The sequence below is a fragment of the Gekko japonicus genome, unplaced genomic scaffold (assembly GCF_001447785.1).
Source record: "Gekko japonicus isolate JY-2015 unplaced genomic scaffold, Gekko_japonicus_V1.1 scaffold135, whole genome shotgun sequence".
Classification (NCBI taxonomy): Eukaryota; Metazoa; Chordata; class Lepidosauria; order Squamata; family Gekkonidae; genus Gekko; species Gekko japonicus.
In genome coordinates this window covers 1771580-1796056 of record NW_015175359.1, presented here as the reverse complement: position 1 = coordinate 1796056, position 24477 = coordinate 1771580, and the positions used below count along the sequence as shown (strand labels likewise).

General features: G+C 47.6%; 1 protein-coding gene across 1 annotated transcript in view; it reads right to left on the bottom strand.

Moving 5' to 3' along the window:
• Positions 1-23983, bottom strand: part of GATSL3 (GATS protein-like 3) — a 31072-nt gene extending 7089 nt beyond the window's left edge. Inside the window, exons 1-5 of the mRNA XM_015425329.1 lie at positions 23850-23983; positions 16674-16744; positions 3939-4132; positions 1802-1934; positions 626-749 (exon numbers count right to left, since the gene is read on the bottom strand). Coding sequence (XP_015280815.1) covers positions 626-749; positions 1802-1934; positions 3939-4132; positions 16674-16744; positions 23850-23962 — 635 coding nt within the window. The 5' untranslated portion in view covers positions 23963-23983. The remainder of the gene's footprint in view (positions 1-625; positions 750-1801; positions 1935-3938; positions 4133-16673; positions 16745-23849) is intronic.
• Positions 23984-24477: the final 494 nt, after the last annotated feature.

Below are 24477 nucleotides of genomic sequence, written 5' to 3'. Positions count from 1 at the left end.
CAGACTGAAATGCAAAGCCAGGCCCCACGGTCTGATCAGACAAGGCTGTTCTTTTTATGATGCAGACACCGCTTCACGACAGTATCTTCATGTCACGCATAGCAGCCCTCTGATGAGCAGATTAAACCCCAACAACAATGCAAAGGCACAGTCAGTTACAGGGGTTGAGGCCTGTCAATGCAGCCCCATAGTTATGTGTAGAAGAAAAATGCAAGACGAGATGCAACACCCTCCATAAGCCCCAATCAGCCAGCACTTTAGCAGCCCTCTGATGAGCAGATTAAACCCCAACAACAATGCAAAGGCACAGTCAGTTACAAGGGTTGAGGCCTGTCAATGCAGCCCCATAGTTATGTGTAGAAGAAAAATGCAAGACGAGATGCAACACCCTCCATAAGCCCCAATCAGCCAGCACTTGGCCACAGGCGTGCAGGGAACAAAATATGGCCCACAGTAATTTATTCCCTTAGAAAAGAGCCATTTAGGATCCTTCCTGGTTGGCCTCAGAACTGGGCCAAATTAATTCTCCACCACTTCAAATCATCCAGGACACTGGCTCTGTAGCATGGAATGGGTGGGGCCTCTCCCATTCCAAAGGAAGACTTCCTCAAAGCCGCTTTCTTACCTATGTGAGTAGAACAGGACATCAATGAGGATGGTGGCAATGGCTGGCAAGGAGTCAGGAGCAACGCTCAGAATGCAGAACCTGTTCTGAGGGCTCTGGACTGGGTGGACAGTGGCATTCACTGCTAGAATGGGGGAGAGAGAAAGAAATGCCCCCTCTCTCTGATATAAGAGCAGCCATCCCCTGTGCCATGTACAAGTATCTAAGCCCATCTGCAGCAGTGCATTCCAACAACAGAAGCCTTGGATATGCAACATCTCAGTGTACAGGGCCAATGCACATAATGTGAACCAGTAAAGTGGTCCACCCCTCTCCTAGGTACATTTCTATAAGAGTATATATGGGGGACTCAATTTATTATTATTTATTTAATTATATTTATATCCCGCCCTCCCCGCCAGCGGGCTCAGGGCGGCTTACAACAAGGCACAAAGTGCATACAATATAAAATAGGTAAAACAGTTAAAATTCAGTTCAATCAGGATGCAAGAATAGAAAGAGCCCAACGTCTTCAATACCAGAAGGGGAGGGCCAGGGCTGTAGATAGATGTTACTCTGCCCTCTGGCGGTATCCCTGTGATGCCCCAGTGTCCTCGTCCCAATGATGGGGAACAGGCTGTATACATGCAGGCATTGTGCCCAAGTTCAGCTATGTAAGATAAGGAAGGAACAGTATCTTCATTCTTACCCACACCCAGCGCATTGGCCACATACACAAATTTGATGTGTGCACGACAGAGCTAGGAGGCTGTTGAAGGAACTTTGTTTGAAGCAATGTATTACTTTTTAAAAATTCTGATGGTGGCACTTGGTAAGCCCCAGTATCCTGTCTCCAAAATGTAGAAGCAAGTGTGCAGCACTTTTAAAACATCACAGGACATCAATGGAATGCTATCCACTGCAGGGATGAAAGGCTGCAAACTTAATTGGCTAGAAGTGGATCAGTTTCAGGTGAGCAGCTGTGTTAGCCTGTATTAGGGGAGGAAAGTTCCAAGTCTAGTAGCACCTAAAAGATCAACAACATTCCCCAGGGTATAAGCTCACTTTTGTCAGACAAAGGCAGACCAGGGAATGTGATTTACTGGGCTCACAGCCTACTACTTGGGAATGCCAACCATTGTCACCTGGATGCAAGGATGCAATGCCCAGGAACTGTGCTGCACCTAAGACACTTACCTTGTTTTGGCTTCAGGAAACCGTTGCTTGCCTCATCACAGTTTGCAGGGACTGGCTCCCCATTCACCTCCTTGTAAATATCAAACTCGCCTTCCAGTGTGTGAATCACAACAGGCAAGTCTTTCTCCCGCACCTGAAAGAGAGGTCAAAAGTCACTGCTAGATCTCAAGCTTCCTTTGCAATGAGAAGGGTGGTGTCGCATCTGAGTGCAAATTCTGCGGCCTCCCTAGCACCAAGCCCGCAGGTAATCAAGAACAACAACTGGTACTGAGTGTAGAATTCAGTGGCTTGAGATTGCAGGGGATGCTTGTGGATTTTCAGATGGTCAGAAATCCTACAGCTTGTGAAGACTGGTCATATGTGCATTCAAGCCACGTCTGATAAAATCTGAACAAGACCTTGCTGACACGTACAAGAGAATGAAACAGTTGAATGGGTTATACCTGTTCACACTGCAGGAACTGCGTTCCAGCTTGAAGCATTCATAAAAAGTAATGCTATGCAAACAGAAAATTAGGAGAGCAGGAAGAAAAGTTCTGCCACACATTCCCACACACAGTGCTTACTGTGCTGGTTTTCCATTTGTGGGGACCTCTTTACATAGAAGAACTCTCCAAAATGCGATCTTCCACCTGCAGCATAAAGTGGTACAGCCCACCATTTATGTTTGAAAATTGGGGGGGGGGGGGGGGGGGGAGCTGAGTAGGCCTTCCAGCCATCTTGTAGAACAGGGATGCAAGATGCCCAATCTTCTGCACTACCATGGTTTGCCCCAGTTCCACTAGGGCAGACCAGATGATGAGAGGTCCTCAGATTTCTAAGGTTCAGGCCCCTCTGAGTGCTCTGCAGGCCGACACTAGGATTCTGCCACAGCAAACACTCGTGAGCTCTACCCCCCCGTCAGCCAACAGACCAGGAACTACCTGGAAAGCCCTGTAGCCCACTGGCACCTTCCCATGACCTGGAGCCGCTGCAGGAGCGCAGCCAAGATCCCACACCCATAGAGCCCCCCCCCCCAACCGAGGATCAGAGACAAAGGAAGACCAGGGCAGAGACAGGGACCTGATGAAAAACAAGCAGTCTGTGGCCTGCCTCTCTCCAGTCTCTCTCAGGAAGATGATAAGGTGTAGCAGTTCTTGACAGATCATAAGGAAGGGCGGAGATCCCAGCTTCTTATATAAGCCTGCAGAAGCTTGGAAGCTTTACTGGTTCAACAGCTTGCTGTTGTTGCCTCCATACCCGGCCTTGGGCCTACTCTGCCCTCCTCCTGTTTGCCTTGACTCTCGTCTGCCTGCCAGCCTCAGGAAGCAGCAGTTATGCAAAGGAATCAAACAACCTTGGAAAGTGCCTGCAAAAGTTACTAGTCCACAAGATTTACTACTGATGGTCTGCTCACTGGTTGTTGCCTAACAGCAGCCTACAAGAGTCGAATGCTTTCATTAACAAAAGCCCACTTGATTCTTACATGTTGTCGTTAAGTGACCCCACAAGGGCTTCTTTTTCAATCTGATAAAAATTTGTGTAACTTTATACCACCAAGCTCAGGAGCTAGTCTCAATCTGATCAAAATCTAGTTATTTTACAACACAGCTTCTTTTGTTTTGTTTGCAGAAGAGGTCAGATTCCCCAGCTCCATAATGGCAGAAAGACTGGTTGACTACAGGATCAGTCCCCCACCCCCAAGACTGTGTCCATCACCACACGGGTCTCAGCCCAGCTGGAAGGTGACTCAGTCTCGGCCTTCGCTTGTGGGTCTGGGACCTTCTGGCTGAGGTCCAACGCCTTAGAAAACTCTAACTGATCTGACAGTGATCCAAAAAAAGGAGGTCTGAAGTCCACACGCTCCCACCTCACGAGTTTTAATATACGCTTTTAAGTAATCAATTAACAGGATGAAAATATTTTCCGGACCAAGGGACTTTGCCAGAAATGGAGGAGGACAGGAATGTTTTCATTAAACACATGGTTCAGCTTTTAAAACACATTATTCCCTTACTGTTCAGTGAGAATAAGTTAACGATTTGCTAATCTAAAGGAAATGCACAAAACCCAGGGTAGCCTCAAAGGTTATGCAGACATATCCCCTCACACTGCTTATCTTCTAGGTAAAAGCCACCCAAAAACATCTGAGGCTCACCAGAATGAAGTCAGTCTGGTAGGTGGAGAGCATCAGTACCGAGACGTTGTGCTCCGCCAATGGTGCAATGACAGATTTGGCGATCTTGGTGACGCCAATGGGCTGGATGTTGGCGGAAGAGCTGCCATTGGACAAGACGTTGAGCACCAGCCAGGTAGAATCTACCACTTGCAAGAACTCGGACGGGGGTAGCTCTGAAAGGAAAAGAGATACAGTGGTGAGGGCTGGAAACGGATGACCTCCCCCAAAAAGAAAGAAGAGCCACATTTCAGCAGATCTATCAGGTCATAAGCCAGGAAGTGCCACCTCAAGCAGTCATGAGCAAAGTTTATCCGCAGCTGATTTATCCGCTTGACTAAGGCTCAAATTTCCTGCCAACCTATCAGTTCGAAAGCAAGAAATTGCAAGTAGATAAATAGGTACCACTTCGGTGGGAAGGTAACAGCATTCCGTGCGCCTTGGTGTTTAGTCATGCCAGTCACATGACCACGGAAACGTCTTCGGACAGCGCTGGCTCTTCGGCTTTGAAACGGAGATGAGCACCGCAACCCTAGAGTTGGATTCGACTGGCTTTCGAGCAAGGGAACTTTACGGCTCAGATTAATTTGTATACAAAGGAATCTGTTCAAGGCAATGTACACACATCACATCCTGATGTACACATATCACACGAGTCCTCATCTTAGAAGAGGAGGGATGCCTCTCCAAGATGATGCCTACCACCCAGTTTTTTGGAAATGCCTGTATTAAGACTTTTTTAAAAAAAATAGTGCGAAATCAGCTAACTACCTTTTTAAAAAGTTTATCAAACAGTTTTGATTGACTAAACATTGCAGATCCACTGGAAGGTCAATCTGTTCTCCAGACCAGTCATGGAGCAGCTGGTAAATACTATTTTGGCACACAAACTGGCCTCCCCGTAACAAGCTGTCTGGGGCCATGCAATTGTAGGGAGCTTCATGGTCAGAGAGCACACGTGCTGAAACGTGACAAGTAAAATCGGTGTTTGAGTCCAGTTGCAAAAACAGTAAAGACAAAGAAAGAATGACAAGTAAAATCCAGAAATGCAACACTGAGGTACATACAACCCATGCCTTACAACCTTGGATACATATTTCCCTTTTATGGTGGGCATGCATTTGAGCCTATGGATTAAATGGTGGACAGATCTCCAGTGGAAAGCACCTCTGCCACTGCCTTCTGCACAAGTTCCAATTTGGACAAAGGCTTCTTTCTAGCTGTGTGCTCCTCAGTGTGAACAGCAACAGAGGCCAGACAGAGTTCTCTCCTTAATGTTCTCCAGATGCTCTCATTTGTCTGCTTCTTGGCTCTTGGGTGGGGAATAAGCAACTGAGAAGCATAAGAACAGTGTTCTGACACTGCCTCACTCACAGTGGAGGGCGTGAAAGAGGCTTTTGCCTGCAATTTGCAAGTAGCTGAGGGACACAGTAAGGGGAAGGCTATGCAAAGGCCTCTGCTATTCATACTAGGATAGAGGGAGTTAAAGAGCCCTTTGCTTGCAACTTGGCTCAGGGTGTGAACAGGAGGACAGAGCCAATGTTTTTGGCCCTCTGAACCGAGAAAGATTAAAAAAACCAGTTGCCAACCAGCTGCTTACATGTCTTAGCCCAGAACCTTGCCTGTTGGCTGCAAAACTGGACAGATGCCAACAGGTAGAATACAATGGTTATGAATCCACTGGATGGTCCCAGTTTAAATCTCAGTTCAGTCATGAACTCACTGGGTTGCTCTTAAGAAAGCCACCATTTTCCAGAGCCAATCGCCTTTCCCTCAAGTGAGACAGACAAGCAGCCCCCAAGGGCCTCTTCGGTGCACCAATCACTCAGCACTAAATTAACTGCAGCCTGTTCCACCCATCTGGGATTAGCAGTTTCCAGACGGACAGCCAGCACAGCCCAGGAGTCAGTTTATCAGACTAGAGGAGTCCTGGGTTCAAATCCCTTCCCCCAGCCAGGAAACTCATTGAGTGATGCTGGCCCAGCCACTCACCACCTTTAGATCCCTGAAGGAAAGGCTGGATAGACATCAGACAGATGCAGATATGCCATGCATTTCTCAAAACATCAGATTTATATTTTAGCCCCACTTTGCAGCTAAAAACTGGATTCCAAAAACACCTTGCAGGAATCGGAATCTGATACCAACTTGGGCGGAAGACAAAATGATCCCTCAACCTTGCAGGAATCGGAATCTGATACCAACAAGAACTTGGGCGGAAGACAAAACGATCCCTCGGGGAGGCAATTCCAGCTGGATCCAGGTATGATGGAAGGACAGGAGGCTGCCTCTCGCCTGGGAGGAATTTCTCAGCACAATCCAGATCCAAGCAAGAAGGATCCTTCCTCCAAGGAGCTCAGGTACACAGGCAGAAACCAGGCTGTGATCTCCCAAGTAAGCTCTGTGGCTGAACGAGCGGCTGAACCTAAGACCCGCAGGCCAAGTCTAACCCTCTATTATAGTGGTTCTACACAGCTACAACATGGCATTGATATGTGAAGCGAGTAATTACTCGGTCTATTGGCACCACCAATATTCTCCATCAGAATCAACAGGCCCTTCTGTTCCAAGGAAACAGGATGGAGCCATTCACAAGAACAATGACTTAATCAGACTCGGGGGATTGGTAGGGAGCCTGGGAACCAACTGAACGTCAAGAGAAATAAAATACTAGCAGCACAGAGAGCGCACAGGGCATTTCATAGCAAAAGGAACCAGAGCAGCTTCACCGGCCTACCAGAACCCCAGTGCTGGAACACACAGCTTAAGATAGCCCACCTCAAGGAAGTCTCTCCATTACTCTCCCTGGCCAATGTAGCTCCCTGGATTTTGTAACAATCCTTGGTAAAAAAAAAACCCAGAGAGGCTGGTGGCTTGCCAGAATGGGTCCACACCCGTGAGTGAACGTGTGCAGGGCCTAGTGCTAGGGTTCTGGCGGGAAGAGACCTTCAGGCCAAATTCGCCTCAACACCCTCAGAATGATCACACCAAGCAAACCGCCATCAACTCCGCCAGCTTCGATCAAGCAATTCTCAACGCGCTTACAGAGGCCTGAAAAGTCTGGCCCAAGATGGGACTGTGCAGAGATGACCTGAATCCTGCATAAACTAGAGGCCTGCACCTATAGGACTGACCGGTAGTTCAAATCAATATGGGGAATTTGGCTTCCTCCCACCCCAGTCCTCACTGGTCCCTGAAGTCACAGGAGAAAACAAATTTTATCATTGCCCCGATAGGGTCTAGTAAGTAACCACACATTCCTGCCAACTGTGCACAGCAGAGGCCCTGTTCTCCAGCTTCACCCCAATCTTGTTTCTATGATCTGTTTCCTCAGGTTCTAGTTTTTGAGGCCTACTGCATCCCTTTAGCTACCCGAGTGTCTTGGCCAGGCTACCTTCCTACTACTCTTCTTCGCAACATACAGCTTAAACACTCTGAAGTTTCTCCAGAGCCACTTCTTGCCTCAACCCCCTTTCTCTGCCTATTCCCTCCAACCTCATTCTACCCCTTCCTTGTCAGTCTTCTCAGCCGCCTCACTTCTGGGCTTCCCTACGTTCTAGAGGCACTTCCCAGTGCTCAGCCTCCCATGTGAAATTTTTAATCCCAGCCAAACTGACACATGCCCCTTCCCTCACAGAGCCTGCACTGTAGACTATTCGGTTTCCCGAACAGAACGACATTCCATACTGCCGCACTGGTATACCTCAGCTAACACCACCCTTAACCACCAGAGTAGGCAAACTGACATGGTGTGTCTTATTCTACCATCAAATATATTGTTCTTGAGCAAAGTGACTGAATGAGTGGCGTCTGGGCAACTTCAGAATGAAGTGGATTGTTTGGATCCATTCCAGTGTGGCTTCCAGCCTGGTCATGAAACTGAAACAACTTCGGTCGCCCTAGTGGATGACCTGCACCAGGAGATGGACAGCAGAAGTGAGATCCTGTTAATTCTCCTGGACTTCTCAGCAGCGTTGGATATCACAGATCGTTGTATCCTTGTAGACCACCTTGTGGGGCTGGGACTGAGGGGCACCATTTTGTGCTGGTTTCAGTCATACCTGGAGGCAGCTCTCGGATGGATGACAGCTAACAAGCTGAAACGTAATTCTGACAAAAAAGAGGTGCTACTGGTATGAGTGGGGGGAGTGGATTGTTTGGATCCATTCCAGTGTGGCTTCCAGCCTGGTCATGAAACTGAAACAACTTCGGTCGCCCTAGTGGATGACCTGCACCAGGAGATGGACAGCAGAAGTGAGATCCTGTTAATTCTCCTGGACTTCTCAGCAGCGTTGGATATCACAGATCGTTGTATCCTTGTAGACCACCTTGTGGGGCTGGGACTGAGGGGCACCATTTTGCGCTGGTTTCAGTCGTACCAGGAGGCAGCTCTGGGATGGATGACAGCTAACAAACTGAAACTTAATTCTGACAAAAAAGAGGTGCTACTAGTATGAGTGTGTGTGTGTGGGGGGGTCTCTCACCCAGGAATTGCATTATTTCCTGTTTTGGATGGGGTTGCCCCACCCCCAAAAGAAGCAGGTTCATAGGTTTAGGGTCCTGCTGGACCTGGGTCTCCTGTTGAATAAACAAGAGGCAGAGGTGGCTAGGGACAACTTCCACCAGATTCAGCTGGTGAACCAGCTGCAGCCCTTCCTGGGCAGAAAAGATCTTGCCACGGTGGGGCATGTCCTGGTAACATCTTGATTAGATTACTGCAATGCACTCTACCTGTGGCTGCCCTTGAAGACTGTCCACTCTGTAGCCAGAATACTCACTGGAATAGGTCACAGGGACCCCTATCACTCCATTTGACTCTCAATTTGCTCCCGGGCCCACTTCAAGGTGCTGGCATTGACCTTTAAAGCACTTTATATGGCTTGGGGCCAGCATCACTTAAGGGCCACCTACTCCCATATGAACCTCCCAGACCTCCCCAGTCATCTTTGAAAGGCCTGTTTTGGGTACATCATCTGAGGCTAGAAATCTTTCTTGGTTGTGGCACCAGAACTTTGGAACTCCCTCCCCAGGGAGATTGGTCTATCTTCCTCTATCTCTGCTTTCCACCAGCGGGTGGAGACTTTGCTTTGTTTGCTGTTGTCTCACTAGCTCTTCCTTCCTATTTGTGTGTTTATGTGCGTTGTTTGTTTTAAATATTTTATATATTAGCGTATAAACACTGTTTCTATTGTTTGACGTGTTTAATGTTTGCTTCCCTGGGGACTCGGAGGCGGGTCAAAAGACAGGACAGGAAGGTTTGAAATAAACACAAGAAAACAAATAAACTATTCTGCATAAGTCATAGGGAGGGGCCACTGAGTCAGGCAGGGCACAGAGGAACAACCTGCGACCACAGGAAATGCCGTCCAGTCACTCCTCTGGGTTCTGTGATCTACTTAAATTAATTGAAAATATGTATCTCAGGTCCCAAGGCGAAATGCTTCCAAACGTGAAAGCAACCTTTGCAGTCATAAGGGCTAGAATTTTTTTTTTTTTTTAAAGACTGAAACAGCAATTCTTACGAATTTGGTTTCCACCCCCAGTGCCTCCTAGGAATTGCCACAGGAGGGCTACTAGAATAGTCTTCACAAGAGAGCACTTGGCTCCACAGCCAACGGTGGGGCGACACTTACTATGCTGCCCTGGAACATTCAGTCCTCTGCTTCTGCTGACACATATCTTCAGCCTCTAGCCAAGGACAACCATATTATGTGATCTGCATCTCGAGCAAGATGTAGACAGCCTGCTGTGCAGCTGGAACAAATCAAGTCAGAAGTTCAATCAGCCGGTTGCCTGGGGCTGCAGCACAGTAGCGGAGCCCAGGCATTGCTTCAAGAAGCTCCCTGGCTCAGTCCCTGGCCATTCTAGTTTAAAATCAACAAAGGAAACAAGGGTGGCAAAGACCCCTGGACAAGACCTTGGACAGCAATTACCATAAACAGCCCTATACCGTTTGAGACCAGCATACCTTAAGGACCACAGACTCCTATACAAACCTACTTGACCACTGCAATCTTGGCCCTCTGAGTTTAGGCAGGTAACAACATGAGTGAGGGCCTTCTCAGTTGTGGCACCAAAACTGTGGCGCTCCCTCTGCAAGGATATTTGTCTGTCACCTTCCATCACTGTTTCCCACCAGCGTGGGAGACTTTTTCTTTCATTTGGTGTTCCCTCAATGACCTGCCCTGGCTTATGGTTTAACTGCTGGGTTTTTTAATACATGTTTTATTCTTGGCTTTTAACTGGTTTTTTATCAGGTATTTTACAATTGTCAGACACCCTGGTGGCCCTGCTTGGGCAGAACAGTGGGGTATAAATTTTGTACATAAATAAACAGCTACACGGGCCAATGGTCTGGGCTCTGCTGGAGGCAGCTCTGTGTGTTCAAGAAACCAGTATGCTTAGACAAACAGCAGTCCTGCCTCTCTCTCTTGGCAGGCACACCACTTACCCCAGCCTAGGATCCTGAGACCCAAAGGCAGGGTTTTTTTAGCTTGCACTGTTTTACAAAATAGGGGGAAGTTGTTGTTGTTCAGTCGTGCAGTCGAGTCCGACTCTTCGCGACCCCATGGACCAGATCACGCCAGGCCTTCCGGTCTTCCGCCGTCCTCTGAAGTTTGCTCAACTTCATGTTTGTTGCATCTATGACACTGTCTAACCATCTCATCCTTTGCCGTCCCCGTCTTCTTTGCAACCATGCTGCATGCCAAATCTGAATACAAGATGGTGCCCACCCACTCATACTATGTTGTAGCCTTATTGATTTTTTAAAAATGAGCCATGATAGCAGAGGCTGCATAAAGCCTCTATTAAGCCAGAGAGTTCAGGCCCACATTGCTTTTTATCTGGTACGCACTCTCTTCCTCCTGGCTAGGGGATGCTCTCAACTTCCTTTGCCTGTGCAGACACCCCTTAAAAGCCACGTGCCGTTCATAGCTGAGCAGATCTGAGCTCAGGCCTGAGCAATACGGATCAGATTCAGTCAGGAATGCAGGACAATCAACCAGAATAGAAATAGCCCCCAAGCGAAGCAAAGGCATCACAGCTCCCCTACACTCAAGAGGCACTTCCCAGTGCTCAACCTGCCATGTGAATCTTTAATCCCAGCCAAACTGATACATTCCCCTTCCCTCACACAACCTCAAGAAGAAAAGTTGGTTTTTAAAACCCGCTTTTCTCTACCCTAAGGATTCTCAAAGCGGCTTACAATCGCCTTCCCTTCCTCTCCCCACAAGCACCTTGTGAAGTACTGTGACTGGTCCACGGTCCCCCAGCAGGCTTCAGGGAGAAGAGTGGGGAATCAAACCTGGCTCTCCAGATTACAGTCTGCTGTTTTTAACCACGACCCCATGCTGGCGCTGGACGGCAGACTATTCAGTTTCCCTTGCAGATCAACATTCCGTATGACTGCATTAGTATATCTCAGCTAACACTACAGTCTTAAACACCAAAAAGAGCAAGGCAATATAGATTAGGCAAACCGGGTCTGTGTGTCTTACGCTACCCTTTTGCCTCAAGAGCTGCACAAAAACAACAACATCCCTCCTCGCCTTCCGTCCGCTCTGAAAATGTTCTGCCAAACCCATTCTGGAGGGGAGCCAAGAGCCGGTTACACAAAAGCTGCTGTTGTCAGCACTGACTGGGCAGCCCCGGTGTCACTTCCTATCTCTCTTCCTCTGGCCCTGTGCTTGCCCCATGGGATGAACAGATTCACAATACCAACATCTGCTGTGCATCTGTTCTCTGCCGGTCTTGGAAGGGGCTGGCAATGGCATGCCCCCTTTACAGGGATCCCTGGACAAGGAGAAGCGAGGCAGTTACACAGACTGTGTCCCCAGGAAGCTTCACAGCAGCCTTTGATATCCAAGGTCCATTCCCCCCCCCCAGGGTTAAAACTGAAGGCAACCTTTGCTCTTATCCTCGGACAGATGTACAGATTCCATGTCACCTGCAGGAACAATATATAGGCTTATCTGCAACTGCAGGGTAGCCTAGTTAATAACACTGCCTTCTGCCATTCTACATTCTCCTATGGCCTCTCATTAAGATTTAGGGAATGGAACCAGTGTTCCCTCTAAGCCGAGTTAGTATGAGATGTCTCAGTTTTTTCAGCCTCCAGCACACACATTTTTGTCTTAGCTCAGGAAGGATGGCTCCAGAGCAAACCAATTCATGCAGTGGAGGAGGAGGAGATTGGATTTATACCCCGCCCTTCACTTGGGAGTCTCAGAGCAGCTTACAAACTCCTTTCCCTTCCCCTCCCCACAACAGACACCCTGTGAGGTGGGTGGGGCTGAGAGAACTCTGACACAAACTGCTCTTTCAGGAACAGCTGTGCCAAAGCTTGTGACTGACCCAAGGTCACATCAGGAGGTGCAAGTGGAGGAGTGGGGAATCAAACCCGGTTCTCCCAGATTAGAGTCCGCACACTTAACCACTACACCAAACTGGCTCTCCACTAACCACTACACCTAACTGGCCAAATCACTTGCTCACAACTTTAATGTCAGTAGCTCACAAAGTAGAATTTTTGCTCGCAAGACTCCACAGCTTAGAGGGAGCACTGGATGGACCTGTGCTGTCTGGACAACAGAGATTCTTTCCGTTTCCCCTATAGCTGTCCAGTGTAGCTGTCCATTGCAATATGGAATCCTTATCCCTTCTTTCGGGATTATTTTCCTAAAAATGTAAGGGTAGAGGAGAAGGGAAATCAATATTGTGTGGACCCTCCCTGCTCAGGCAGTCAGGGAGTGCTGGATTCAGTCGTCTCATGGCACACTGGGAATTGCAGCTCTGTGGCTTCCACAAAACAAACAAATTTCAAGGTTCCAGTTCCCCAATAAAGGGCAAACCTTCTTATCTACCCAAAGGAACCTCTGTAGCAACATTACAGTGAGCCACAGGAACATACAGCATGTTAGACAGAGATGTTTAAAAAGGAAGGGGGGGGGGGGGAATTCCTTGGTCACCTATGCTGCTAAGTAGTGTCCTGCCAGCGTCCAGGAATCTGATGGGGGCTTTTTTTCCAGTTCCTTCAAGGAAACTTTGGGTAAGCCACTGCAGAGGGCTTGGGTGGCATGCCCTGGCAAAGAATTTTTAGCACAGCTACTTAAAAGGTTTCCTGGAGTTTCAAAAAACAAACAAAACCAACAACTCTTATCTTCTCATTCAGATATCTTTTTTATTATTATGGCAAATAGTTTACTCCGAAATGACTAATGTTTCCCAAATCCCCACAGTTCTAGACCCAAGGTGGAGAGATGCCATTTCCTAGCGGACAGTGTGACGGTTAACAAAACGGGCAGCGCAGCTCACAAAAGGTGGAGGCTGTGTTACAGGTCTGGTAATTTCTGCTGTTACAACACTGCAAAAATATGGTCCTTCCTCGCTGCCCCCTCAAACTCTGGTTCAGGCTATACTCATCCCTCCCCTTAACAGCAATAACCTCCTCCATTTTGGTCTTCTCCTACTTTGGCCCCCAGACGTCTACACAGGACTGCACATCCAAAAATCACTCACTTCTCCCACTGTTCCAATTAGGCAAAATCCCTCCTCAAGTCCTTTCACTGCCCATTCCTGACCTGCACAGAAGTCTTCAAAGCCCACCACAGTCTGCTTATTCCCCACTGCCCCATTCTCCACTCTCATATTTCAATGATCTTTACTCAATGATCTTTACTCCTTCATCACCCTCAGGCATCTGAAGGTCTCAAGCTTCTTCAAATGAATCTGCCCCTTTCTCCGTTGCTGCCCCCTTAGGCCTGGGATCTGCCTCCTAGAACATCTGCATAGGCTCAGTTCCTCTCACTTCCATCAAACTGCCTCCTCGAAACTCTTTCCGTTAAGTTCTTCATCAAGTTTTCACTGCTCAAGGTGGAAATTGAAAAACTCCACTGAAGATCTCCTGATGAAGCCTAGAGTGAAACGCTCTATAGACAACGTCAATAAATCTTTTCACCTTGCACCTGGGTTTTCTTCCTTCTGTTAAGTTCTTCCCAAGTTTATCCCCACCTCTCTTATTTCAAATTTTAGATTATATGTTCCTTGGGACAGGGACCTGTCTCAGGGCTCTTTTTGTAGAAAAAGCCCAGCAGGAACTCATTAGCATAATAGGCCACACCCAACAGCAGGAACTCATTAGCATATTGGGCCACACCCCTGACATCACAGCTCATTAGCACATTAGGCCGCACCCCCATGTTACCAGAAGTGTGGTCATCCAGCCACGCCCACCTTTTGCTTCTTATTCTGTTTACCTTGTTTGTTGTCAAAACCCAGGGCCTTTTTTTGTAGCAGGAACTCCTTTGCATGTTAGGCCACACACCCCTAATGTAGCCAATCCTAATGAGTTTCTGCTGTTGGGTGTGGCCTATTATGCTAATGAGTTCCTGCTGGGCATGGCCAACTTGGGAGCCAGCCGGAACTCCGTTCCTGTGCGTTCCTGGCCAAAAATAGCCCTGCCTGTCATACTCTAAAGCTCCAGGCACACTGATCACCACCACCATCATGTTACCATGTTCTGGGTGTAAAGAGAAGTTCCTTTCCTAGCTCTTGGTGCAGCCAAGCCTGCAAACAAACCTGGCCTTTGCATATGAAGGTCAAGTTGGTATGGCACAGTCTCCTACTTGGGCAGAAAATGGAAAGAATCTCATAAAGGGGAGAGATTTGAATGTGGGAGTGAGCCGGAAAGAAGAAGGCTACAAGAGTGCTCTGTTGCCTTCAAGGACCTCTTGTTTCTCAGAAACTGACCTTCATGAACAACTCCAGTTTGCAGAATCAGACTCGACAGTCTCGGCTTTCTTGTGTTCCAGGAAAGTCCTGGCCACAACTCAGAGAATGTATTGTGTGATCCCATTCTCTCACCAAGATCAGCAACAGTTTCCCCGTCTTTCTTTGAAGGAAGTTTTTTGGAGAGCAAGTGAGGAGCACAAAGAAAAGGGAACCACTATAAGTTACCAAAATCTTCTGGTTCAGGTCCAGTAAGATTTAGGACTTGAGTTCTCTCCAAAAGCCTGTGCTGTCCTGTAACAGGAAGCCACAGAGGCGAGAAGACGGAAACAAACCCAAGCCAGGAAGAGCTCTGCTTTAGCGGCCCGGGCCTAGGGATGTTAGGCGGAGGGCTTCTTCTCTAAGCACAAGTTCCTTGTCTTGTGCTGCGTCAGCTGGGACTGCACAACTGTTAGGTGGACATACAAGGGCCCTCCTGAGGGATTCTTCCCAAATAACTCATTATGCCAAAATGGGGTCGCAGGACTGCATGCCGATCCAAAGTGGCCACAGACAGAACAGGGTGAGTGTCCTGTACTGACAGATTTTACCGCAAAGCCAAATCATCTGACATTTGGTGGGAGATAAACCATTTCAGCGGACTTGGCTGCGCTTGTTCTAATACCGTGTGGTTTTTAAATTTGCGCACTGTCATCTGTCATTTAGACTGGTATCTCAGACTGGTATATTTTGTGTCCCTGCACATTGCTCGCTGCACTGTGAGTTGGCTTTAATCCGAGCAGAGGTGGGATAAAAATGTTTTAAATAAATCCTAAGGATATTAGCTTCACCTTCTCCTGTCTCTTGGAGGTGCCTGGGGTGGAATGGAGGCGGGGCAGGACACACCTCTGGCTTCACTGCCGCCACCCCCTGCCCCTCTCTGAAGCCCTGGAGGGTGGCCTCGCTGACTGCGGCCCCTCAGCGGGCCAGTCCTGCTGTGACACTGCAAGTCGGGACCGCCAGCTCCGCCTCCGCACTCCAGCTGGTCAGCGGAGACATGCCCCATAGGCAGGACTGGGTGGCCTGGCACACCTGGAGATGGCACCAGAGGGAGCACTAGCTGCAGGGGGGAGGTGAGAAATGTCAGTGCCAAGCCAGACAGCCCCACAAGACGGGAGGGAGGCAGGGCATACAGAGGCTGTGGGGCACTGTTTAAACCCTCACAGCCCTGGCCTGAGGAGTTGGTAGTCAGGGTGCTCCTAACCTCAAGGCGGGTGAGGGAGGGGAAGAGGGCACACAAAGGGGAGTGAGCAGGAGGACAAGGGTGCACCTAAACCCGTTTCCTTCCATATGTGAAGCCCTGGAAGACGAACTAGATCCAACGACTAGATCCAAACTAGAACCCAAGACAACCTCCCCACGTACCTGGAGGACAAGGGGAGGCACTGGGTGGTACTTTAACCCCCCCACACACATCTCTCAACTCCCAGGATGTCTCCAGGCTCAAGCTAACGATGCCGGAGAAAAGAGGAGAATGATACACAACATCCACTACGCCAGCAAGATTCTCTCTGAGAACACGCACTGAGAACTCATGCCTTTTCTCTTACTACCTTTTTGGGTTTTTTGCTTGGAACCAAGAAGCATGAGGCTTGAACAATTCCACCCACCACCACTTCTACCCACAGGGACTGCAGATCTGTCCTAGGAGTCCGCTACTGGCCCCATCTGGCAAAAATCAGCCATAAAGGGATGCTGTTGGGACCATCCCTCTCTTCTTCCCTCCCTTAAATTAAGCTTTTAGGAGGATTAAAAGAGGTTACCCTTAGAAGAGAGGGCCGGGTCATCCTTCTTACCAAAGACTCAGAACAAATCTATCAATAGAGAGATCAGGCATGTGTTGGGGGGGCAGGGAAAACGATTTTCAACTGCAATACAATTTAAACAGATCGCAAGAAAGGCGATAAAGACAAATAGTTGAGACCGCCAACCCAAGCATAGCAGCGATACCTTTAAAGCCTTCTTCATCCAATATAACAGTATAGTCTTCAGGAGTCTCGGTTAAGCTGAAGAATTTGCACCTAGGAAAACAGCAAAATCAGAGTTGGACATTTGAGCCAGTGTTGGAAATACCTGCTAGCTTTCAACAACGCCCAAATCCACCCTTATCTTACTCTCCCCTCCCACCCCATAGGCTGTGAAAAGGTAACGCTGGAGAGAGTATCCTTCCTTGTCAACACTCTAGCGCAGTGCCCTTACCCTTAGAAATAGGAAGAATTCAGCACCCCATTACAGGAAAGTGTCACTGCGCAGATGTTAACAACTGGATGGAGCTTCTTCCTTCCTCTACTTCAAAAAATGGAACCACAGGGCCAGAGCACAGCCACAGGGCACAATATCAGCTGTACAGAGACCCCACTAAACTCTTGCCTGCAGGTAGCCGACCTCTACACTGTTCCAGTATTATAACCACACCCACCTGCTGAAACTTGTACTGGGCACAGCAATGCTCAGAGCAGAGAACACAAGGCATTTAGGCAGGCCCTGACCTTCACGGCCCAGGCTAGCCCAATCTCGTCAGATCTCGGAAGCTCAGCAGTATCGGCCCTGGTTAGTATTTGGATGGGAGACCACTGAGGAAGTCCAGGGTCACCACGCAGAGGCAATAGCAAACCACCGCTGAACATCGCTTACCTTGAAAGCCCTACAGGGTCACTCTAAGTCACCGGCGACTTGATGGCACTTTCCATGACCATCATGCCCTGGGCCCATCCCCAACATTTTATCCCCTCTCCAGTTGCAGAAGCCACCTCCAACACACCTTGAAAGACCACGATTAATGGTGACAGGACTAAGCAGCCCCATTTCACGAGGATGTGGCAGTTCTCTCCTCCCCTTTTGCATGCTTGTTTACCAGCACTACAGGGTTTGGACTTCAGGCACGTAAGCATGGGAAATTGGGGTTGGAAATTTACTGCTTAGCCACTTTGCTTTGCCAATCATGAACTGATTGCAAGCATGCTTGCCAGCTGTCAGTGGGGAAATGCAAGGTATAAACCAGAGAACGAGCTCAGATCAAGCCTAACCTCTGCCACAAACTTGCTACAGGTCCTTAGGCAACCCTTTCTCTTTACTTCAGCCCCCTCGAGTTCAATATAGAGATAACACTAGCAAGATCTCCGTGAAACACGAGCAGCAGCATGGAATGTTCAGCGACCCACAGAACCAAACAATCTGCAGTCCAGCTTGCATGATTGAAGGGAAAGCTGTCATTTTGGCTGGGATTAATACCTCACACTGGTGCAGACCGAAGACTGACAACAGGCCTCAGGATGGAAGGAAGCTGAGCGTAAGAAATCTCAGACAAAAGGAGGCAGAAGGAAAAGGCAGAGCAGGCTGTGGAATGAGGAAACGTGATGAAAGAAGTGCAGATGGAGAATAAGGCTTGTGAAGGGGGGGGAAGGCAGAGGGTACAAAGGCAAAATGGAAGAGCAGCACCAAAGAAATCTCAGGATGCTCAAGATACACACTACAGCAGGAGGGAGAGAGCACAGCTAAGAAGGACAAGGGAGGCTAAAAAGAGGAGGCCGCTAAAGCAGGAACAAAGGGTGGTAGACACTTGGTTTTAGAAGAAAGCATAGCTGGAGCAACCCTGGGAAGGATACACATGCAGTTGCCAAGTTTTGTGCACTGATTCTTAAATTGCGGGAGTCGCATTTTAAACGTTTTTATATTTAGATTTTTACTCTGTATATTATCTCTGTCTTTTTCCTCTTTCTTATATTATGTTTATATTGTATGCTGGTTTTAGGACCGTAATAATAAAACTAAACCCTGGGAAGGAAGAGTGGGACTGTACAAACCTGGCAGGGAGAAAGGAGCAGACACAGGAGATGGGAGGGGGAAGGGGAAGGGCATACAGAAAATGATACCAAAGGGACTCAAGGTTGCTAGACCCCATCAGCAAAAACTCATGAGCTGTAGTTTGTACTTTTTAAATTTTTATTTGTTAGATTATTTTTAGTCACCACTCACCCAAAAACAACATAAAAACACATCACAAATATAAAATATTGATATTAAAATGTTAAACTATTAACATTTGTGGCTAGAACCACACCACTAATAACAACAGCCCAAATATGTGGATTACCCTGCAAAGGCCAACCTAAACAATGTGGCCTTGCATGCCCTGCAGAGACCAAACAAGTCCAGCAGGGTGTGGGTGTCCTCCGAGAATGCATTCCACAGGGTAGGGGCCACAACAGAGAAGGCCCTTCCCCTGATGACAGCTAACTGAGCCATCCTGGGGTCAGGCACCTGCAAGAGGCCCCTCAAGCCTCCCCCCTCACTGTTTTCCTGATCTGACATGTCTACGGGAACAACTGTCTGCCCTGCTAGGGAAACATTTGTGTACCTCTAGCAGTACAGGCAAATTTCCTAATGGAACACATAGCAGCCTCCCCCCCTCCCCTAGGAAGGAAAAGCTTAACTCGTGACCCCCACACACACACACACACACTATCTCAGTCCTAACCAGGACACTTCAAGCCTGATAATTAAGGCTGTAAAGATGCTGGAAACAACTACTTTGGATCGCACACTTCGGGTCGCATCCCAGGTCCGCTGTGGTGATTTGAACTATCTGGCCCTGTTTTATTCAACGTTACCCCCAGTTAAGTGTTCCTAGGACTACCGCCTTAAATTCTTTGCAAAGTACAACATCCTAATCGTGCATGCAAAATAAGCTACTCAGATTGGCACAATTACTCCAACTTGTACATACTTGAGTCAGATCCCAGTAAGTGAACTTTAGCAAAATTCCCAGAGGGCAGGCTGTGTTAGTCTTTAAGACTCTGCTTGTCTGTCTCTTCATTTTTATCACCACAGACGTTTGGCAGACACATAAGAGAGAAAGGAATGGTACTAAAAAGCCATGCAGCCTTCTAGCTGCACTGCTTCTCTACATGGACATATGTAGAGCTGCCAAATGAAGATAATACTTCATGCATCTGATGAAGTGGGCTCCGGTCCACAAAAGCTTTTGCCACAATAAATCTATTAGTTTAAACTGTCATCAGGCTCCTTTTGGCTTCAGCAGAATCAGGACCGGAACTGCTGTGGGGGAGGGCTGAATCACCAACTCCTAATTTATTTGTTTTGATGCCTAAGAACGTTGATTTCTCTCTTTCCCTCCTTGCTGTGCAGAGTAGGTGACATTAAATGTTAACACGAGCTGGTAAGACTTTTATCCTAGCACCTATGATTTGCTAAACTTTTCCAGACTCAGTTTCAGTTAGGTTGGGGGGAGGTTAAGGAACACCGTCCACCAAGTGGAAGAAATGAGACAACGGATAGTAGAATTACTTGCCAACTGTTTTAAACAAAAGGACCCACATTTGCAGGAAGTGAATTTTCTAGCCAGCATCAGATTCCAGGCAAAACTCCGCATATGTGAAATTCTAGGAATTAGACAGCTCTGACACAGATCTTAGAAACAGACTGGTTGCTTGCAGTTGTGCTTACAATATATGAATCCTGAAACTGTGATAAAGAAGCATTCACAATTTTTTATCTAAAGATGTTATACAAAACATTAATTTCTGAAGTGATTATTACAGGAGATAATACAATAGAAAAACAGAATCTCCGGATTGGTGCTGCCGTTTTGACAATATGTCTTCTTCTGACCAAAAATTGTGCCCTTATAAATAAATTCACAATTATGTGCCATCAATAAAAAAATCAGTGGTAATAATACATCGTCTAATTTTGATAATTGAAAATATTTTCTTACAGTCAATGCGAAGTATGGAGTTCCTCAAGCAACAAAAAGCTGCAAACTCATTAGTTTTTTTAACTCTTCTATAAAAATTAAGAATTTAACATATTGGTATAATCAATTATTAACCAAATTCAAACTAACAAGAAACATAATACTTATATCACATACTCACATAGCTTGAGAAGGAACATCTCTAATTCTAGAAAAAAGTTCTCCCAAGAGGGCTGAAGTCAAAGCTTGAACAGGTGTTAAAGTGCATTGCTATAAGAGCTGTTAAATTCTTGTATTTTATAGAAGAGTTAAAAAACTCATGAGTATGCAGCTTTTTGTTGCTTGAGGAACTCCATACTGTGCACTGACTGTAAGAAAATATTTTCAATTATCAAAATTAGATGATGTATTATTACCACTGATTCTTTAATTGATGGCACATAATTGTGAATTTATTCATAAGGGCACAGTTTTTGGTCAGAAGAAGACGCATTGTCGAAACAGCAGCACCAATCCGGAGGCCTTTTCGCTTCTGTTTTTCTATTGTATTATCTTCTGTAATAATCACTTCAGAAATTAATGTTTTGTATAACATCTTTAGATAAAACATTGTGAATGCTTCTTTATCACAGTTGCATGATTCATAAATTGTAAGTTCTCTGGACTGTGACCATCTCTTTGTTTGCTGCTTGCAGTTATGGCCAAATGCAAATTTAACCGTGAAGGACAGCCATGGGGGATAACTCAAAAGGAGCTATTCTTCAGTACTATTTGCATTTATTTGCTCATCCACTCATTTAAGGTAGCAGAAGGGAGTGATCCTCTCCCTTCAATTCATTGTGGTGAAAAGTGCTGTCAAGTTGCAGCCAACTTAGGGCAACCCGGCAGAGTTTTCGAAGCAAGAGACACACAGAGGTGGCTTGCCACTGGCACTGCCTGCCTCTGCAGAACAACCCTGGACTTCCTTGGTGGTCTCCCATCCGTGTCCTAACCAGCAGACCCTGCTTAGCTTCTGAGATCTGACAGGATCGGGCTAGCTCGGGCCAAACCATACAAGGTAATAAAAGCAGTCTACTCCACATCCATTTCCACTATTAAAAAATGGGAAGAATTCCCACCCTAATTGCAAATACAGCTAGTGGAAGACCTCAGGACATGTTAAGGCCTTAGTCAGCGTAACTAAAATTTCTTATAGAGAGAGGCTTTCAAGAAGGGGATCAAAGTAGAATTTTTTTTTTAAAAAAAGGTTATTCCTAAAAATCTGTACTATAAAGACTTGCTCTATTTTTGAAACTGAATATATAAGTGAAGAGTCGGACTCGACTGTGCGACTAAACAACAAAAAGCTTGTTTAAAATGACTCACTGTTGTTTTGTTTGACTGATAATGCGACGATGTATTGTGATGGCTTATAGCTTTGTCCACTGGACACACAGTTCTTTAAGGAAGAAACAATGGGATCAAAGGATGGTGCTCCATCCCTAAAAATATGTTCTTCCATAACGGCCTACTAATATGGGGCCACATTTGTGTACTGATGCTAACTTCTTAACAGCATTAATATGACTTGTCCAGGACAAATTATACGAAAAAAGGACACCAAGATAGCAGAAGCTGTTCAGCTGATCAACTGAATGGCCATTCAATAGGCCATTCATAGAAAAATGGCGTGATGGAATACCTTTACAAAAACCAAAAACTTTGGTCTTTTGATAGTTTATATCTAAGGATTCCTGGGAGCAATAAAAAGCAAAAGCGTTCAATAAGTGTCTTATGCCAACACAAGAAATTACCCAAATAATCTCTCTTATCTAAGAGAAAACAAGGAATTGATTTTGAGAAAAAAGACAGTACAAGCCTTTGGGCATAAAAGGTCCTGGAAACCATTCTGATCTTCTTTATATTGATTCTAAGAAGTGGGTATCTCCAGGAGGAAAGACAAATGGCACTTGCCACTTGGATGACCAAATTATTGTTTTCCCTTGATAAGGTGGAATTTCAAGGAAAACAGAAAGTGAGTCATACTTAAAGTAAAGGTAAAGGTTCCCTTGCTCAAAAGCCAGTCGAATCCAACTCTAGGGTTGTGGTGCTCATCTCCGTTTCAAAGCCGAAGAGCCAGCGCTGTCCGAAGACGTTTCCGTGGTCATGTGGCCGGCATGACTAAACACCAAGGCGCACGGAACGCTGTTACTTCTTGACAGAACCTAAACCAAAATGCTTTCGATAATCCTCTTGAACAGTGAACGCTTCCATCCCTGTTGGCCATTTCACGTTAGTCCCAATAGGACAATGTTTAACCTGATTAGTGCTACATTAACAAGATTTATTAACAGCTAGTTCTAAATTGCTATGGGACCTCTAATTACTGACCTCTGATAAAGGACAGTGACCTCTGGGTTAAATGATGAGTGAGGACCACCTAAAGAGACACCACAACACCCACCCACCCACCCCGTGCTCCTATCCTATACACTCCAGAACCAAACAGCACTCCCTGATTTCCACAGCCAGGACCAAAGCTAGCCTCCAGCGCCTCTCCTTCAGTGCACTACATGCCAATCAGGGCAAATCCTTCACCACCCCAAATGGAGTTTGGTCAAGACCTGAGGGCTTCATTTACAGGGCAGCCCTTCCCCAAACGGAGACCTGAGACACACCCACCCCCCTCTTCTCCTCACAGTCCAAACACGAACCCATCAACGGAGCCCAGTCCACCACCACAGCCCGAAACGACGCTCGGTTCCCGCAAAAGGAGTGTAACATCCAGTGTTCCCTCTAAGCTGAGTTGGTGTGAGCTAGCTCACAATTTTTTAAGCCTCCAGCTCACAGATTTTTGCCTTCGCTCAGGAAGGATGGCCCCAGAGCAAACTGATTTATGCAACAGCCAGATTGCTCGCTCACAACTTTAATGCCAGAAGCTCACAAAGTAGAATTTTTGCTCACAGGGCTCCACAGAGGGAACATTGGTAACATCCCTCCCAAATTCCTCCCAAGCCTAGTTCGACAAGCTCTCGGTCAAAGGGTGTGTGTTTGTGCGTGCCTGCACGCACACACACATCCGTTGCTCCGCCACACAACTCCTGGGCCCACACACAAGCGGTCTTAATGGGGCCCAAACGGCCACCGCAACCCATTTAAAATGAGAACTGGTACACAGACACACCCCTCCCTCGCGGGCCATCTCCACAACCCCGGCTGCGGCGCGAACACTCGCCTCCGCCTGTGGGCTTCCGACCCCCCGCCACCCTCTCCCTCCCACGTGGCCCGACCCACGGCGACCCAAAACTCAGCCCGGCCTCTCCGGCAGCGCGCTCGGCCCGCTCCCACGGCGGCGGGCTGTGCAGGCGCTCCCCGCCCCGAGGGCCCCCCATGATCCCCCCACTCACACACACACACACCCCGCCGGGCACCTGCTACGCTGCGGCAGGAGCAGCATCTTGAGGAGCGGGTGCATGTAGAGCCAGAGGCCCCCGCGGGCGATGCTCAGCACCCGCACCCGGTGCTCCAGGATCCGCAGGTCCATCGCGACTCCAGCAAGGCCGGCCACCCGAGCTCGGCTATAGGGGAGGCGGGCGCAGCGGGCCCCGCCTCCTCTTCTAGGCCCGGCCCCCGGGGAGGAGTTCGCCCGCCACCCGCCCTCCTCCCCGCCCACTGGCTGGGTAACCTCACGAGTCCCCTCCGCTCGGAGTTTGGGGCGAGGAGAAATGAGGCTTGCTGGGGCTCCGGCTCCTCCGGCTTCCCAATTTCCCAAGATCGTTGCCTAGGCCTCCCAGCAGCCGGCATACAGTTGGGTACACTGTCTCTGAACACAGAAGCTCCATTCAACCATCGTAGCTAATAGGCGTTAATGCTCCCGCTCTGCAAGCCTTAGGCTGCAATTCTATGCACTGTTTTTTGGGAGTCAGCTCAACTGAATTCAGTCGGACAGACTTTTGTGTAAGCAGGCCTAGTGGTTGGGTTGTTAACCCCGTTTTATTTATGTTATTTATAGCCTTCCCCCCCCCCACGCCAGGCAGAGGAAACAGAAAAGCCAGTACA